The following is a 17,816-nucleotide window of genomic DNA, read 5'->3' as shown; positions in this document are numbered from 1 at the left end:
CTGTGATTCACACCTCCTAACATGCTTCCTCTTCTCCTGAGGTGAGAATAGAGCAGGGTGGAGATGGGGAGGAGAGAATTAATTGAATTTCCTCTGTTTATATGGTCATTGTATTTTTCCCTCCTAGTTACTGGGGCAAAATATGAATTCAACTCTAAAACTGGAGCCAGAAAGTGGAAAGATCCCTTCATGCAAATGCCAAAGTGGAAAGAGTCCAGCCCCCAGGGAGCCACCCCCGGTAGAGCTGTGTCTGCAGAAGAGGCTGGGCTGCCAAGGAGCACTGACAAGGAGGGGAATGGGCTGAGTGGCACAGCACGGGCTGAGGGTGCAGGCCCAGGTTCCAGTAACCAGGATGGCAAGCCAGGCACCCAGAAGAACAGAGATGCAGCCCTCACAAGCAGGGCTTCCCCCAAGCCACACCCAGGAAAGTAAGCAGTGTCTGCTTGTCTGCAAGTCCCACGGAAGAGCACAAGAGAGGGACCTTGACTGTCCGAGAGATGCTGCCCATCCTAAATTCTCTGAGGGCAAATGAGGTGTCATAGGAGTGAAAATGTGGCCTGAAGGGACTTGGGGATCCAGGGTTCCATGTGGGATATTTAAAATAGCACAAAGGCATTTGAGTGCACAGTTGCCTTTTTCTGAGGCAGCACAGGAGAAATTTCTCTCAGGTATCTGTGCTTCTGATTAGATGGACTGTTAACTTTTGGACACAGAATTGTTGTGTTTCTTTCTGTTGACTGCTGGGAAGCTCCCTGCAGTTCACCCCTAGGAAAAACACAGAATTCCCTGACATTAATGCTGAGGACTACCCACACATCTGATTTTATCTTATTTTCCTGCCTTCATTTTAGTATCACTCAGAATTCTTCACTTATAAATACAGTTCAACACCATACACCTTCATAAGTCATGAATCTTTTTTTGAAAGAAGCCATGCAGTGAAAAAAATAGATGAATAAATAATGCTATTCTTCTGGGAAGAAGAAAACAATAAACATTTTTTTTATTTTTTAATTGAGGTATAACATATTTTAAAATGTGCACAGACCTAAGGTATTCAGCTTGGTAATAGACTCCTCCCAGAGGTGGGATGATCTTTGTCCTCGTAGACTAGTTTTGCTTTCTTGAATTTCATGTAAATGGAATCAGACAGGTGTGCTCTTCTGTGCCTGCCGCCTTTTGCTCAGCATATCCTGTCTGTGAGGTCCCCCCAGGTCGTACTGCGGATCAGTGGCAGTCCAGGTCTCTTCACTGCTGTGGTGGCTGCTAGACATTCCAGTGCTATGAACCTGCTCACGTGCGGCTTCGTGTGAGCATCCACATGTGCTTCTTCGGAGCACATTCCTAGGAGTGGGCTTGTTAGAGCCACTGCTGGAGCCGGCTGAGAATTCCAGAGTTGGTGGCTCCACTCTACACTCCCACCAGCAGTGCTTGAGGGCTCTGGTTGCTTTTCTTCCTTGTCAACACTTGATGCTGTCAGTCCTCTTCATTATAGCCATCTGGATTAAAATGTTTCTTGGAGTCAAGTCACTCTTTTTCTTAAAGCCAAAAAACACCAACCTTACAGCCTCCCTGGCCTGCTCCTCCCCTGCCTCCTGAGATTGGAGGGACCACAGGAGTCAGGTAAGAACACAGTGAGAAGTTCTATTAGCCATAAAACTGGGTGTGAGCAGTGAACAGAAAATAAACCACACCATGATGGAATAGCAAATGGAGCTTCTCAGTGTGTGCCTAGTGGAGAATGAGCGATCTTTGTTTTACCTCCATGTCCTGCTCCCCAGTTGCTGAGCCACTAGCCCAATACCCATATGGAAGGACCGGGTGAGGGTCTAAACAGCTCCTTCCCAGGTGAGAAGCCAGATAAGAACTCCTCACAATGGCCTGTAGGGGGCAGGCAAGATCCATCCTGAAAATGCAGAACTTACAGGGAGCAGCTGCTGGTTTCTTGTGTCCGGGTGTGCATGACTTCTCAAGAAAAAAGAAACATTTAAAAATGCCCTGTCCTGGCCTAGAGCAGGCAATGATTCATTAATAAGGGTTGGTTGCCAGGGAACTCCCTTGAATAGGTTTAAATTTTGCAAAAGAAGGCAGAACTGTTCATTTGTGGAGGTTCAAGTGGGTGAAGTGGCTGATTACCCATTTAAGACTCTGAAAGTCTGTGGAGCGCCGAGTAAAACACCTTCCTCAGAAGCTCTCAGCCTCAATGCAAGTAAAATGAGGCTCTGAGAAGGCTGAAGGGGGACCTGATAACTGTTTATGAGCCCATTAAGGATGATTAGAAGGAGGGTGGTGAGCAGCTGTTTTCCCTTCTTCAGTGATGACAGGGCTAGAGGGAATTGTGCTTCTCGGCCAGAAAAAGAGATTTACGTTAAGAACAGGAGGGATTTCCTGAAGGCTGGGGTCTGCTTGAACAGCTCACTCTCCTCCCTGGCAGTAGGCAGGAGGAGCTGCCTGCCTGCACAGCCCCAGGCTGTGAACCCTGAGGAACTCAAGACATGGGGCCAGGGGTGCACCAGCAGGCTTTGGCCAAGAGAAAGTCTGCCTTTCTTTTGCATGTTTGGCTATTCTATTAGTAGGAATCAGAAGTGTGAGGTCCAGGGTTGAAGCCATTGGTTTCTAACATTTACCGGGTTTGAGGGGAAAAAAAAAGGGTATCTGAATGAAATGAAGCCAAGGACCATTGTGGATCTTGTGAAAGTTTTCTGTGAAAGCTTTTCCCCAGTTGTTCCCCAAGGCCTTAAACAGGAGCAAATTTATTGTAGCTAATGCTGACCTGACTGGTTTTGAGTCATTGTAAAACTGGGGCAAGATGTTCGGGGATTAGAACACAGAGGGATCCCTGATTATTGAATTTAAAACCACGTGGTGAACTCTCAAGTTTGAGCTTTCCATTATGGTTAGTAGGCGGTGGAAACCAGGGACTACATCTCTGCCTGTCTCGAAAGCATGTGTGGCTCAGTAACAGACACTGGGCAATGACACTTTGGCTCTTCGGAGGCCTCTTTCACATTTGTAGTTCTATTGTTTGCCTTTTTATGAAATACATTTTGTGGTGGCTGAGAAAATTAAAGCAACAAAATGAGTGAATATAGAAAATGATCACTATTAAAGCAAGGTGTTTTTCATTTTAAACTTCATGTGTGTGTTTATACCTCCCATGCATTCAATGAGGATTCGTGGAGCATGCGTTGTGCGCCAGGCGTTGACTCGTTAGTAAACGCAGCAGCCCAAACCCCTGCCCTTGAGGAACTTCCACTGTCTGCTACGGCTGAATGCAGCCTGCTCAGGAGCCAAAGGTTCTATTTCCAGTTACATCCTGGCCTACTTATTTCTTGGTTCCTTGAGTGTTCTATCAGAAAGGTAAATTAACCAAAACCTGGAATCTGCTTTCTGAAAGAACAGATCATTCAGAACCATTTAAATATTTTTTAAAAACTTAATGGGGAGCCCTTATCAGAAAATAGTTGAGATGCTCAAGTAGGGGCCCCAGCCTCGGGTTATCAGTCTAGCACCCTGTTTACACGCTTCTGGGTGGCAGCTCTGACACAGGCGTGATCTCTGTGTGTGCAAGATGGAAGTATCCTGAGGTCAGTGAAACCTTGTGTCTGGAGCTCTGGGGAAAAGGTTACTAAGATCCTCCTGTACATTGCCTATACTGGGGACAAGATGTGGCTCCTCTTCGAAGGGAATATAGTCCAACTGAGAAGAGAACTGGCTCATTGACAAGATAACCAGCTACAGCACAGGCACTTTATGAGAACTAAATGAGTTTCATTGGTAGTTAGTGCTGGAGAAAGTAAAGGTGGGCCAGACCAGTCTCTGAATGTATAACGGGAGACTTAAGACCCAACAGAGGAATCTTAAAGGTAGAGATGAGGTCAAAGTGGGAGAGAAGAGAAACTTTGAGCCAAGACTAATGCACTCAGAATTCTGGTCTTTCATCCATTTTCCACCAATACTTGTTCTGTGTAACCTGGAGTGAATAGCCACAACTCAATACAGAGCCTCCTGAGTATACAACAAGTACTCAAGAGTCATTTGTAGAATTGGATTGAATTAAGCACATTTGTAGTTGGTTTTCTACTCAGGTCGTCTAGTAGAGTCACAGTTTTTCTAACCAAACCCAGAAAAACATTATGATAATCAACAACAAAAGTTACTGAGTGCCTACTAAACCAGGCATGGCTCCAGGCTCTGGGGATCCAGCAACAAATAAAAGAATGTTCTTAGTGTCTGTATCTTCATGAGGGATGAGACACTGAATATAAAAATGGACAATGGCCGGGCCATATGTAAGAACAGAACTCTGACCTACAACCTGCAGCAACCTGTGCAGGATTGCTCTCCTGGAAGGGAGACCAATCTCCTTTCCAGGAAGCTGAGCATCACTTCTGTAACAACCAGCCCCAAGTGGCCAGGACTTCATTAATATAATTAAGAGCACCCTTAATTTTTATCTCTGCTTCCAATTTAGGATTGACCAGAGAAAGCTAAATATGTACCTGTAGCCAATCACACAGCGTGCCACCTTTCCTGCTTAGCCCACCTACAGCTTCTCTGTGCCAACAGCCTCCAATCCAGCCACCACCTGAAGCCTGCTTTTTTTCCATGCTAAAGCTTTTTCACATCTGTGCCCAACTTTGAGTCTCTGCTAAAATGCAAGTGGTGGTGGCTGACTCCCTTGCTATGGTAAACTATGAATAAATTATCTTTGCTTTTCTCATATGGTTGGTCCTTGTTTACTTCTACAGGGATGATAGATTTTATCATTCATATATATATGAATGATATATATTAAGGTCCTCCATTAAGGTGAGAGGGGAGCAGTGGAAGTGGGGAAAGAGCCATGCAGTTAACTGGGAAAAACCTTCCAGCAGAATGTACAAAAGCAAGGAGGAGTCGAGAATCAGTAGAAGAAGCTCTGGCCAGTGTGGCTCAGTTGGTTGGAGCATCATCCTATATCCAAAAGGTCACAGGTTCAAACCCCAATTAGGGAGCATGTAGGAGGCCACTGATTGATACTGCTCTCTCTCCTCCTCTCTCTTGAATGAGAATAAAACACACTTTTATAAATAAGTAAAATAATAATGAAAATCAGTAGGCGGAACATAGTTATGACCCTCAGGACTGGAGAAGATGACCCCAGATGGGGAAGTGAGTGTGTATCAGGTGGTGGGACTGTGTGTTCTGTGGGGCATGAACGGTCAGGGGTGGGGGATGGGTGCTCATCCTGTAGGGCCTGGTGAGTCATTGCAAGGACTTTGGCTCCTGCTCTGAGAGTGACAGGGAGTCACCGCAGGGTTTTGAGAAGGGAGTGGCATAATTTAGGTTTTAAAAGCATTTCTCTGGGCTCTGTCTAGTTAGCTCAGTTGGTTAGAGCATTGTCCTGATACGCCAAGGTTGCAGGTTTGATACCTGGTCAGGACACATACAAATTAACCAATGAGGGCACAGGATGGGTGGAACAGCAAATCAGTGTTTCTCTCTTCCTTCTTCTCGCTTTCTCCTGTCCTCTCTCACTAAAAACTCAATAAATAACATTTTTAAAAATAAAAAATTAAAGTGTCTCTCTGCTGACTTGAGAGTAGACTACAGGGAGTCAAGGAACAGGGGTGGAAATAGAGGGACCAATTAGGTGGCTGTTGCATTAGTCTGGATATGAGATGGCAGTGGCTTAGTCCAGGCTGGTAGAGGTGGAGGATGGTGGAAGAGGGTGCATAAAAGCCATACAGGACCTTTCTGAAGGAATGCCCCAGCTATGAGAAGGGTCCTGAGTTCTCTGTGGCCCTGCAGGCTTAGCCCCTCACTCAGTGCAAGCTACCAGATACAGCTATTTCGGATGTCACTGAGCAGCTGTTCCTGAATGCGATGACCTCCCACCCCTCACCCCCCACCCCCCTCTCCTCTGGGAAATCCACTGCTCTGGGGGATGGTGGTCATGTGTGTGTTGGGGGAGTAAAGGTTTTGCTACACTGAACTTCCTGCCAAGGTTCCAAACCTGCTTCAGAGAAAAGAGGCCTGGATGGGTTTTTTTCAGTTGTTTTCAGGTGTTTCGTAGGTGCCCTGCAGTGGAACAGCTGGCAGGCCCCTCATTCGACCTGAATGGTGCATTAGATAATCTCTCAGTCTGAAAAAGTTTAGTTCTGATTAAATGCCTTGCACCAGGAGATCTGCGCTGTATGAAAAAATTGTTGCCTGTGACTCCCAGAGAGTCTAAGTTCTTAGGAAATCCCTTTGTATAGAGGGGGAAAAGGAAATGAGGTGCCCTGAAAAACTGTAGCCATGTGATCGGATTTTTGGAGTTCCTTCTTAAAGTGGCGCATTGCCATAAATACAAACTGTAATTATCAGGCCTCGTTTCTGGTTTGAAAAAAAAAAATGATCCTTGAAAGTCTTAAGACTTAAGACTTAAGACCAAGACAAGGCATGCTTGTGATCTCTGCATCTTTCCTGTGTGGTGCCTCCTTGAGGGTAAGCACCCCACTGTCCTTACCCTGGGCCCCAGCATACTCAGGAGCACTTTAATTTCAGGGACATTTCAGGGACAACAGTCTGTGGCTGCTGTAGCCCCTTCAGAACGAGGCAGAACTGAGGGAAGGAAGCTGGTTAATCGGATTTACAGGCGAGCTCGTAAGAGCTCCACGCTGCCCATTTCATTTGCTCCTCCACAGTCAGAGCATATTCCAGCTGGCATCCTAAGTGGTCTTTTTCTCCTGTAACAATTTTACTATTTGTTCTGCGATTTAATTTACATACTATAAAATTCAGTGCTTTTAGTATATCACAGAGTTGCACAGCCATCACCACTGTTGAATTCTAAAATATTTTGTCACTCCCAAATAAACTCTATATCCATTAATAGTTATTCTTCATCCTTAAGCCCTGACATCTAGTAACCTACTCTCTGTCTCTATGAATTTGTCTATTCTGGATATTTTTGTGTAAATCAAACCATACAATATTTATACCTTTGTATCTGGCTTATTTCACTTAACTTCATGTTTTCAAGATTCATCTAAGTTGTAGCAGGTATCAGTACTTCATTCCTTTTTATGGCTGAATAATGTTCTATTGTATGGATATACCTCATTTGTTTATCCATTCATCAGTTGATAGATATCTGGTTTGTTTCTGCCTTTTAGATACTCCAAATAATACTGCAGTAAACTTTCATGTACAAGTTCTCTACAAACCTCAGGACTGCAATGTATGCCTAACATGTGCTGGGCAAGCTACCTATCTCTAATCTTCATGATACTTTTCTGAGTACTGGTTATTTGCATTTTACAGATAAGAACACTGGGGCTGGAATGGTAAGGAAACTTGCCAGGGATCACAGAGCTGGGACACCAACGTGGTGTGTCTTCTGCAGCCTACGTGAGAATGGCTCAGCTATGGTCTTTGATCTGTGTTCTGGTGGAGAAAGGGGTCAGACGACTGAACCCTCAGATGACTTGTTTGATAGAATAACTCTCTTCCCTGAAAGCCCAAAGCTTCTCCTAGCTTCAGAAATCAAACTTTCGCAGGTCACAGCATTAATACCAGCTTCTGGACAAGCAGATATGCTCTGAGAATGTCCTCTTCTGCATGGCTTGTGTTTGGATCTGAAACAGCCCCTGTCCTCCTACAGCCCTGCCAAGCCCAGAGCATGTGGCTCTGAGCTGTGCAAAAGGCAAAGTTTATTTTTCTCTCTTTTCTGTACACATCCCCAATGGGTCTGCTCAACAAAACCAATCTTGTCTCAGCTCGAGTATGCAAGCACCTTTCAAAGACCTTAAATCAGACTTCTGGCCAATGTGGTAGTATAGGTAGATGTACTTTACCTCCTCACCCAACCAAAAGAGGGACAACAACAAATTTTAAAAACAAGAAACAACCAGAACAGACAGAAAACTGAACTGTATGGAAGCCCTACAACTAAGGAGTTAAAGAAGAACCATTCATCCAGTCCGGGAGGAGGGGGAGAAAGGGACAGCTTGGGTGGAGGGGAATTGTGGCAAGGCAACAGCTGGAGGACGGGGCATTCCCATATTCATGCGCGGATAAACTGGGAGGAACTGGGGAGTAAGACAGACTACGTAATCCACGGTTCCAATGTGGGAAATAAAGCCTCGAAACCTCTGGCAACAAAAATCTGTGGGAATTGTGGTGGTGCGAGACACACCCAGCCTCACAGGAGAGTTTTTCAGAGAGACCCACAGGGTCCTAGAGTGTACACAAACCCATACACCCTGGAAGCAGCACCAGAAGGGCCCAATTTGCTTGTGGATAGTGGGGAAAGTCACTGAAAACTGGTTCAGAGCTGAGCAAGCTGCATTGTTCCCTCTTGGACCCCTCCCCCACATACAGTGCCACAATGCAGCAAGGTGGGTTGCTCTGCCCTGGCCAATACCTAAGGCTCCACCCCTTAGAATGTAACAGGAACGATGAGACAAAAAATATGGCACAAATGAAAGAACACATCAAATCTCCAAAAATAGAATTAAGCGATGAAGAGATAGCCAACCTATCAGGTGTGGAATTCAAAATACTGGTAATCAAGATGCTCTCAGAAATGGTTGAGTATGGTCGCAAAATAGAGGAAAAAGTGAAGGCTATACAAAGTGAAATAAAAGAAAATATACAGGGAACCAATAGTGAAGGGAAGGAAACCAGGATTCAGAGGAACAATTTGGAATAGACGAAAGAAGTAAACATTCAACCAGAACAGAATGAAGAAACAAGAATTCAAAAAATGAGGAGAGGCTTAGGAATCTTTGGGATGACTTTCAATGTTCCAACATGTGAAATGAAGATCACATGGAAAGTTATCAGTGGGGAAGAGGAATGGGTAGAATGGGGGGGAAAGGTACAGGGGATAAGTAGCATGAATGGTAGGTACAGAATAGACAGGGGGAGGTTAAGAATAGTATATAAAATGGAAAAGCCAAAGAACTTATATGTACGACCCATGGACATGAACCAAGGGAGGAGGAATGCTGGTGGGAGGGAAGTACAGGGTGGAGGGGAATAAAGGGGAGGAAATGTGGGACAACTATAACAGCACAATCAATAAAACATATTTTTTCAATAAAATATATTTAATAAAAGAAAAAAAAACAAAGACCTGAAGTCAAGATCTGTGTCACTCACAGACAGCCCCCTCTTCCCAAAAGGGAAGGAGTTGCAGTAATTAGAGTTGGCCAGCAGGGGCTCTTTTGCTGTTTAGCTTCCACTGAGTGGTCCAGAAAGGCTTCCTTTAAAAGACAGGCTCCTTCCCACTGTTCCCCAACCTTTCCAGGGTCTGTGGTCTCAGGGCCTGCGGAGAGCAGCTGCAAGGCATCCATGATCGGGAGTACTCCTTATGGGCACCCACGAAACCTTACTGCAGCAATGTAATAGCTGGACACCAGAGAGTGCCATTCCAAACCTGGGGAATGGAGTGAATGCTGGCCCCACCCACAAGTGGCCTTTTCCCCAGAAGGCCGCAGGATAGCTGTCAGGGCACTTTGCCAAGCAAGCTATGGCTGTTGACCAAGACAGCTCCCAGCTGGGCTAAGAACAACTTTATTGCTGTTGACATAAGTGGAGTAGGTTAGAATCTGCAGTGGTACTTGGTTTCTCTGAATATAGCATATTCCGGGCTTTTGTTTCCTTAACATATCATCTTGCCACAAATTCATGAAAATGAGGCTCCCAAACTCTACACACCTCTATTTGTTTGAGTATGTGCTTATATGTCTGTAAGTGTCCATGTGTAATAATAAAAGGCACTTTGCATTTATAGAATGCTTGCAGTGTGCAAGGTTTGGTGGGGCCTTTGTATTTATAATTTTATTTAATATATACATCTGAGAGTACTGTCTCACTTAATTTATGAAGAACTGAGGCTCAGAAAGGGAGTGACCTTCCAGAGGTCCCACAGCTAGTAAGTGGCAATGGAGGTATTGTCTGAAAGCAGGTGTGGCTTCCAAGCCCCTTTATGCCAGGACTGGGGTCTGGAATTCCTGGTGAGAAGCCGGGCCTCTTGTGGCTCCAACTCTGAGACTAACCTAATCTTGCTCGGATGCTTTGAAGAAGGGCGCAAAATTGGGGATAGAATTAGAAGGGGAAGGTGAGGAGGAATTCGCTTCATGTGGGGGCAGGTTTAGGTGCCTTGAAAGTCACCGGGGTTTGGAAAAGGCTTTCTAGGATGGGGGCCTTGGCACGGAACAGATGGGGGCTTATTAGTGTCACTGGGCACCGGGAGAGAAAGATCAAAAGGGCTATGAAAAGGCAAAAAAGGAGGAGGAGAGTAAGCTAGAGGCAAGGAATGTACACAGGAAGAGCAGAGAGAGGTGGCGCTGTGGCTGCTGGCCTGAAGATGCTTGCTGGAGAGCCCTTGCTTGGGGGGCTGGTAGAGGAGCACAGCTGGAGCAGGGCCAACAAAGGGCAGCTGAATCACAGGATTTCTCAAGAAATAAAAATTCCAAGCACACCCCTGGGGCCTCAGGGAGAAAAACTGACAATGTGTTGATTGAAAACAGACCAAATTAATGTGTGTCTGCAACGTGAATCTGCGCTCTCACAGGTTCACAGCGACCCCTAGTGGTCACTGTGGGCACCTGCTGCCTCCGTGGAAACGAGGCGTGTGTTCTGCTGAAGAGAACACTTGAGGGCTAGAGCTGACTTTCCTCACTTCTCTTGCTGTCAGAGTCTATATTTTGCTTTGTCAATATTTTGCGGGGAGTTCTGCACGTCCCCAGGAGTGGGGGTGCAGGGGCTACTGGTCAAGGAGTGGACTTCCTAGTCTAACCAGTTGTATGTATCCAACTGACTGCACTGGTTAGATCTTAGGAAGTGGTTATTTCCTCTGATTTTATTCTTTTCACTTGAGTGTAACAAAATGTATTTAATGGTCATATCGCTAGAAGACTGTACACAAAAAGAATTCTCTAATTTGAGACACTTCTCTGTTAGACTACAAGTTTCAAAAATATAATGACTATACTTCTATATTAAATCAAAGACCTTGGCTTCCATAGTGACCCTGATCAATAAGTCTGCTTGAAGATGCAAACTAGGCATCTCTTTCTAGATAATGACACTTGAACATTTTTGTTCCTGCTCTTGCCTGCCTCTGCTCTACTTAAGCTTTGGCTACTTTACTTGTCTGAAGGTTCCCTGGGGGTGTAGTATGTCCAGTGTTAGTACAATGCCTGGCACACAGCTGATACTCAGAAACTATTTCTTTTTTTTAAGATTTTATTTATTTATTTTTAGAAGGGAAGGGAAGGTGAGAAGAAAAGAAATATCAATGTATGGTTGCCTCTCGTGAGTCCCCTGCTGGGAACTGGCCTGCAACCCAGGCATGTGCCCTGACTGGGAATCAAACCGCGATTGTGTGGCTCGCAGGCCCGTGCTCAATCCACTGAGCGACACCAGCCAGGGCTCAGAAACTATTTCTTAACTGACTGACTTCAACTCATGACCAGGCAGTGGGGAGCCACAGGAGGGATGTCAGATAATCCGAGCTCCTGGCAGGTGCTGCTATAGGATTCTAGAATCTGAGGAAATTTACCAAAGTGGGAAGACCCTTGCTATGGAGCCCCTGCCTGGCAACTCAACTTCTTGTCAGTGGCTAGGGGTAGTCTATGGTTAAGTGGTAGTGCGCTGTGATGTTTGTAGAGCTCTGTAAAAGGGCTGTTAAATGGTTGTGGGTTGGTACTCTTGAGAGGGCTCCATGTGGCCAGGCTTCACAAATTCCCTCAAAAGAGCCACTGAGGGTTTTTCTTTTGAAGAAGAAACCATGAGCATCTGTGATCCAGTCTCACTAGGAAGGAAACGCTACCTCCAAGCTAAATTTTACACAAATTACATTGGCCAAATTACGTGTATTAACTGGGTTTCGTTGGTTGCGAAAGTCAGAGACTCACAGGTTTGTTGGGAGGCCGCGTGTGAAAACAGGGAGACTTGGCCCCATTGCTTGATCTCTCTGGAACCCAGAAGATTCAGAACACCCAAGTATTTGAAGCATGTTATAGTGGGTGCGGGGCTTATTGGTGCCAGCCCAGCCTCATTTGAATAGCCTTCCTAAACTAGGAAAATTGGCCATGTAAGTGGCATTACCTCACCAGGTTGGCGGTCCAAACTCAGTTTCCCAGACTAACTTTGCAGCTAGGACACAAGCATATGACCTAGGCTTTGCTGATCAGGTGCAGCAAGGAAGTGACTTCCATGTGGGATTGCATCTTGGTGATGGGGGTAGAGCATGGCAAGGTGCACAGAGCCCCTGGAGGCAGCAGGGACAGAGATGCTTCCAGGAGCATGTGCCAAAGGCAGTAGAATCAAGCCTGTGCCCAGACTGGTGGAGATGTGGGTACTGTTCAAGGCTGCAGAACCTCTAGCCCCATTTCTAACTCTGCCATACATTGTGAGCTGTGAATATCCATTAATACATTCCTTTTCTGTTTAGAGAAATCAAAATGGGTTCTGTTGTTTATAAATAAGAATCCTGATAAATAAACCCATCATGAAAGTATTGTTAGGCCTCATGGAGACTGGGATCCAAAAGTCATTTGGCATTCGAGGCAGGTTTGGAGATTAGTGTCAGCAGTTCAGAATCACTACTCCAGAGGGGCTGTACTCAACTATTTTGTTTGGGGCTGAGGTGGACATCTGTTGTGTCTAATATCCCTCCAGTAACAGCCACTTTCTACCATTGGGCCCTATGTTCTGGTGGGCTGATATTCATGCTCTAGATCCGGAGCTGAGCATGTGACCTGGGCCAGGCCAATTGGATCACTGCCACAGGGACTGGTTCACAGATGGAGGCACGTCCCAAGGGCACCAAAGGGGGCTGTTTCTGGGACTAGTGCTGTATCCCTAAGGAATTATGTACTATTTTGGTGGTGTTGTCGTTGAGGCTCCTAAGCTGGAAGGAGGTAAGCATGAAACATGAAGCCAATGTTTGGCCACCACGTCAAGTGTGGGAACAGCCAGCCAAACAAAAAATAATGCCAAATGGAGGAAAATAGAGTAAGAGATAGACAAGTACTTATTTCTGATATTACACATTTGGAACCAGTCTTGACTAAATCTATTCTCAGATTTTTCAATTATGTAAGCCATCCAATTCCTTCATAAGTTAAGTTTCTGTTGTTTGAAACCAAAAGGATCCTGACTAATATAATGATGCATGTTCAAATGCTAGAGTTTTTGGCAAGCACTTAAAGGGATTAAATTACCCACCTCCTTATCACACTTTCACTGGGCTACTCTTCAAGCCCACGTCTTCAGTTGTGGATAACTGTTAAGGCACCAATTGCGTTCTCTTCCATATTCACGAGTCCGAGTATTCACGCACCCTGGCAAACACGTGGTTCCATGCACATGCTTGTCATTATACGCTACTTCTCTGTCTCCTCCAGTGTGCCAGTTTGGGATTCTCCTATTTCATGTGAAGCACTGCTCTCAACATTCTGTATGAGGAATATTGTTGTAACAATACACATCTTTCATTGCAAAAATAGGTACATCCTCCACCCTGAGCACGAGGTGGTACCCACCTCTGAGGGCATGCTGCCGGCCCCTGTGTAGAGGCCTTTGGGCTCCAAACCACTGGGGTTGGGGCTCTGGCATCAGTGTGACTCAGTGACTGCAGTCTTCACTTAATCTTCTAAGTGCATCTTCATGATTCTTGTCCTGCTACCCACTGGCTCATTTTCTCTTTATTTCTAAAATCAACTCCCAGAGTGAGAAAATGTAATTTGGTTGATCTAATTGCTAATTCTAATTCTCATGTGGACAGGGCTGATTGAACTGGGCCATGTCAGACAATATTAGCCAGTTCATGATTGGCAGGCCCTGGGCAAGGCATCCACCCCTGTCCAATCACATGTGTTCAAGAGAAGGTCACATGGTAAAAACCTGACAAAATCTGGATGAACAGGTTGGCGATACTTCCCTCCTAAAGAGTTATGAATGGGGCAGTTTTAGCCAGGAATGGTGGGTACAATAGCTTCCACGATTGATGATGTGTCTGGTACCTGCTCCTGTCCTGTACAGAATAGAATAAACTCATGATGGTGATACGGATAGGGATGTTAATAACTGTGAAGGATTGGCTTTGCCTCCAACACCTCCATTCTTCTTGTATCACACTTAATAGCTGCCTCCCTAAAAGTTCTAAACTGTTATTTAGCACCAGGCTTTTTGTGGGACTGGGAAGATAGAGGAACTGCTGAGCATTGATTTAAATGCTCCTTTTCCCTGACATACAGTGCGGGTAGAGTGGCCTTTAGAGAGCTGAGCGTTCTCAACTCCTTTCTCCAAGCCAGACAAGGGCCAATTTTCCCTGTAACTTTCCCTTGTAACTGGGAGAGGGCTATGAATATCGACAAGCTGGCATCTAGCTTGTTCCCAGTTTATTCTGTAGTGTTGCATCAATGCCCTAAGGCCAACTCCAGAACCTCCAGTTTCATGCCAGAGTACTTTCAAAATAACCAGGAGGTTTATACTTGGGAGGCTGGTCTCAGACCAGCCACACACACGGAGTGTTGGAAGCTCTGCCACTAACTCACTGTGTGATTTTTTTTTAGTAAATTGAAAGACAACAGAATGCCTACATTCTTTTTATCTTTCTTTTAAAGCTTTATGTTTTCCCATTTGAGAGAGAAGGGAAGGGAGAAAGAGAGGGAAAAAAAACATTGATGTGAGAGAAGAAGCCCAGTCAGCTCCCTCCTGCACATGCCCAAACCAGGGAGCTTTCAGTTACAGGACGATGCTCCAACCACCTGCGCCACACCGGCGGTGGGAGAATGCCTCTTTTCAAAATAAACTAACCAGGCCTGGATGGTGTGGCTCATTGGATTGAGCACTCGCCTGCAAACCAAAGGGTCGCCAGTTCAATTCCCAGTCAGGGTACATGCCTGGGTTGTGGGCCAGGTCCTCAGTGGAAGGGGGCACACCAGAGACAACCATACATTGATGTTTCTCTTCCTCTCTTCCCCTCTCTCTCAAAATAATAAATAAAATATTTAATAAATAAATGAACAAAATAGCCATAACCATCAGGGTTGGCAGTGGGGGGAATCTATTGAGGAGGGTGGGCTGGACCAGAAGTCTCCACATCAACTTGGAGTTGCCCTTAGCCTGGCATTGTCCCACTGGGGCTGGAGTATTAAACTGGGGAAGTGACCTCTCTTCCTGGGTCAAATTCTGCAGAGACCTAGAATGCCATCACTAGAGTCTAATTCTTTTGTATGTTGAAGACTCCTATAACCCTAAAGATATAACTCCTCAAACCTAAGTTGTAAGTTCTTTGTTTGAGCTTTATTTACTTAATCTACCAAATTCTGATGATTCTTGACTGTGAAATATTGTCTCAAGACATAAACCGTTCTCTAGTTTATGGGAACAACAGCAAGGCAAGCTGTTTTCACTCTGGAGAAGACATGGTCTAGAGATTAAGGGTGTGGCCTTTGATATTAGATTCACTTGGGGTCATATTTTGGCTCTTTGTGACCTTGAGTAAATTATTCAACATCTTTGTGCTTCTGTTTCCTACTGTGTAAATGGGGATGACACAAGTCTGTCTGAAGCAGAGTGTGCACATTAAATGAGATCACTTATAGAGTAAGCAGCAAACATTCTCTTTTTTCTAGCCAAGCTGGGTTTCTCTGGAAGCCATGGGACCTTTTTCCTGGAGACCTGCTGGGACTGCCTGCACTTTGGAGCCCTTCTGGGTGAGGATGGCAGAAACATCATGGCCAGGCACTATGGGATTCTCCTCACAGCTCAGTTCTTCCTGTCCTCTCTAGGGTCCTCAGGCCACATGTCACTGGTCCCAGTCAAGGCAATAGCTGATGTGGAGTGGGCAAGTCTTCTAGGGCCTAATGCTGACTGATGTCACAGGGCACAGGACTGTCAGTGCTGTGGATGGGCATGGAGAAGACCCCCCACCTCTGCCACCCACCGTGGTTTCTGAATGTCCCCTACCTTTGAGAAAGTACCTCACCAGGCCCAAGTCCAGGCTCTGAGACACCCAATCAGGGCTCAGCCAGGATGTTGTTAAATTGCTGATCTAAGTAACTGGCAAACTCATTCAGAACAGTATCTGGCACAGGCAATTCCAGGGTTCACAGACTCATCATTACTAGCAGGGCTGTTTGTGGGGGCTTTCACACACTTTGTGCTAAGCTCCAAACAATCTTGTGGGTTGGCTGAATTAGAGATGAAAAAACTCCTATGGAGTTTTAAATCTGCAGATAGCTTTGAGATCACCTGCCTCAACCCCTTTGTTATACAGATAAGAAGAGGAAAGCCCTGAGTGGGCTAGCTGACCAAGCTAATTAGGAGCAGTGCTAGACTCATCTGGGGAAGCTTGTCCTCTAGTATCCAAGGCAGGGAAGCCCTGTGCCTGCTCGAGAAAAACTGTCCTGAAAGACCAAGTAGAGAGCAGCTTTGGGCAAGAGTGCTTGGTGGTGGTGGGGTAGAAGTGGGTTGGGGAGAAGGGAGGTGGGTGAGAGGAGATAAATCCACCTTTGGAAGTTCTGTGAGTCTTTGCATGTCCTACACTAGGAATATCAGATCCTGGGCAAGAATTCTTCAACCCTGAGGATGAGTCAGCCAGGCTCAGTGAGCATTCCTTGGCCTGAAATGCTTTTCCTAGAGTCCCCTAGAATGAGAGAACTTTGGGTAGAAATGAATGATATGTCTCTGGTTTTATTTTTTAAAGTATATCTTATTGATTATGTTATTACAGTTGTCCCATTTTTTCTCCCCTTTATTCCCCTCCACCTTGTATCACTCTCCCTCCAGCATTCCCCCCTCCTCTTAGTTCATTCATGTCCATGGGTCATACATATAAGTTCCCTGGCTTCTCCATTTCCTACACTATTCTCAACTACCCTGTCCACTCTGCACCTGCCATTTATTCCTCTTATTCCTTGCATCTTTCTCCCCATTCTCCCCTTTCACCCTCCCCAATGATAATCCTCCATATGATCTCCATTTCTGTGATTCCATTCCCATTCTTATTGTTTGCTTAGTTTCTTTTTGTTTCTGTTTTTAGGTTCAGTTGTTGATAGTTGTGAGTTTGTTGTCATTTTAGTGTTCATATTTTTGATCTTCTTCTTTTTCTTAGCTAAGTCCCTTTAACATTTCACATAATAAGGACTTGGTGATGATGAACTCCTTTAAATTGATCTTATCTGGGAAGCACTTTATCTGCCCTTCCATTCTAAATGATAGTTTTGCTGGATAGAGTAATCTTGGCTGTAGGTCCTTGCCTTTCATGACTTTGAACACTTTTTTCCAGCCCCTTCTTCCCTGTAAGGTTTCTTTTAAAAAATCAGCCCATAGTCTTATGGAAACTCCTTTGTAGGTAACTGTCTCCTTTTCTCTTGCTGCTTTTAAGATTCTCTCCTTCTCTTTAATCTTGGGTAACATCATTATGATGTGTCTTGGTGTATGCTTCCTTGGGTCCAACTTCTTTGAGACTCTATGACCTTCCTGGTCTTTCTGGAAATCTATTTCCTTTGCCAAATTGAGTAAGTTCTCCTTTATTGTTTTTTCAAATAAGTTTTCAATTTCTTTCTCTTCCTCTTCTTCTGTCACCCCTGTGATTCAGATGTTGGAATGTTTAAAGTTGTCCTGGAGATTCCTAAGCCCCTCCTCATTTTTCTGAATTCTTATTTCTTCATTCTGTTCTGGTTGAACATTTATTTCTTCCTTCTGCTCCAAATTGTTGATTTGAGTCCTGGTTTCCTTCCCTTCCCTGTTGGTTCCCTGTACATTTTCCTTTATTTCACTTTGTATACACTTCATTTCTTTCTCTATTTTGCGACCATATTCAA

The 17,816-nt window shown here is 45.0% G+C and overlaps 1 protein-coding gene across 2 annotated transcripts in view; it reads left to right on the top strand.

Moving 5' to 3' along the window:
* Positions 1-3,186, top strand: part of CDHR3 (cadherin related family member 3) — a 73,294-nt gene extending 70,108 nt beyond the window's left edge. For both annotated transcript variants that reach the window (XM_037057048.1, XM_037057047.1), the window contains one exon: positions 128-3,186. In XM_037057048.1, the coding sequence (XP_036912943.1) occupies positions 128-432 (305 nt within the window). In that variant the 3' untranslated portion in view covers positions 433-3,186. The remainder of the gene's footprint in view (positions 1-127) is intronic.
* The last annotated feature ends 14,630 nt before the right edge of the window (positions 3,187-17,816 follow it).

Source organism: Sturnira hondurensis, unplaced genomic scaffold, assembly GCF_014824575.4.
Source record: "Sturnira hondurensis isolate 20B ecotype Veracruz unplaced genomic scaffold, ASM1482457v3 Scaffold0009314, whole genome shotgun sequence".
Classification (NCBI taxonomy): domain Eukaryota; kingdom Metazoa; phylum Chordata; class Mammalia; order Chiroptera; family Phyllostomidae; genus Sturnira; species Sturnira hondurensis.
The sequence above is the reverse complement of the archived record's forward strand: the minus strand, read 5'-3'. Positions and strand labels throughout refer to the sequence as shown.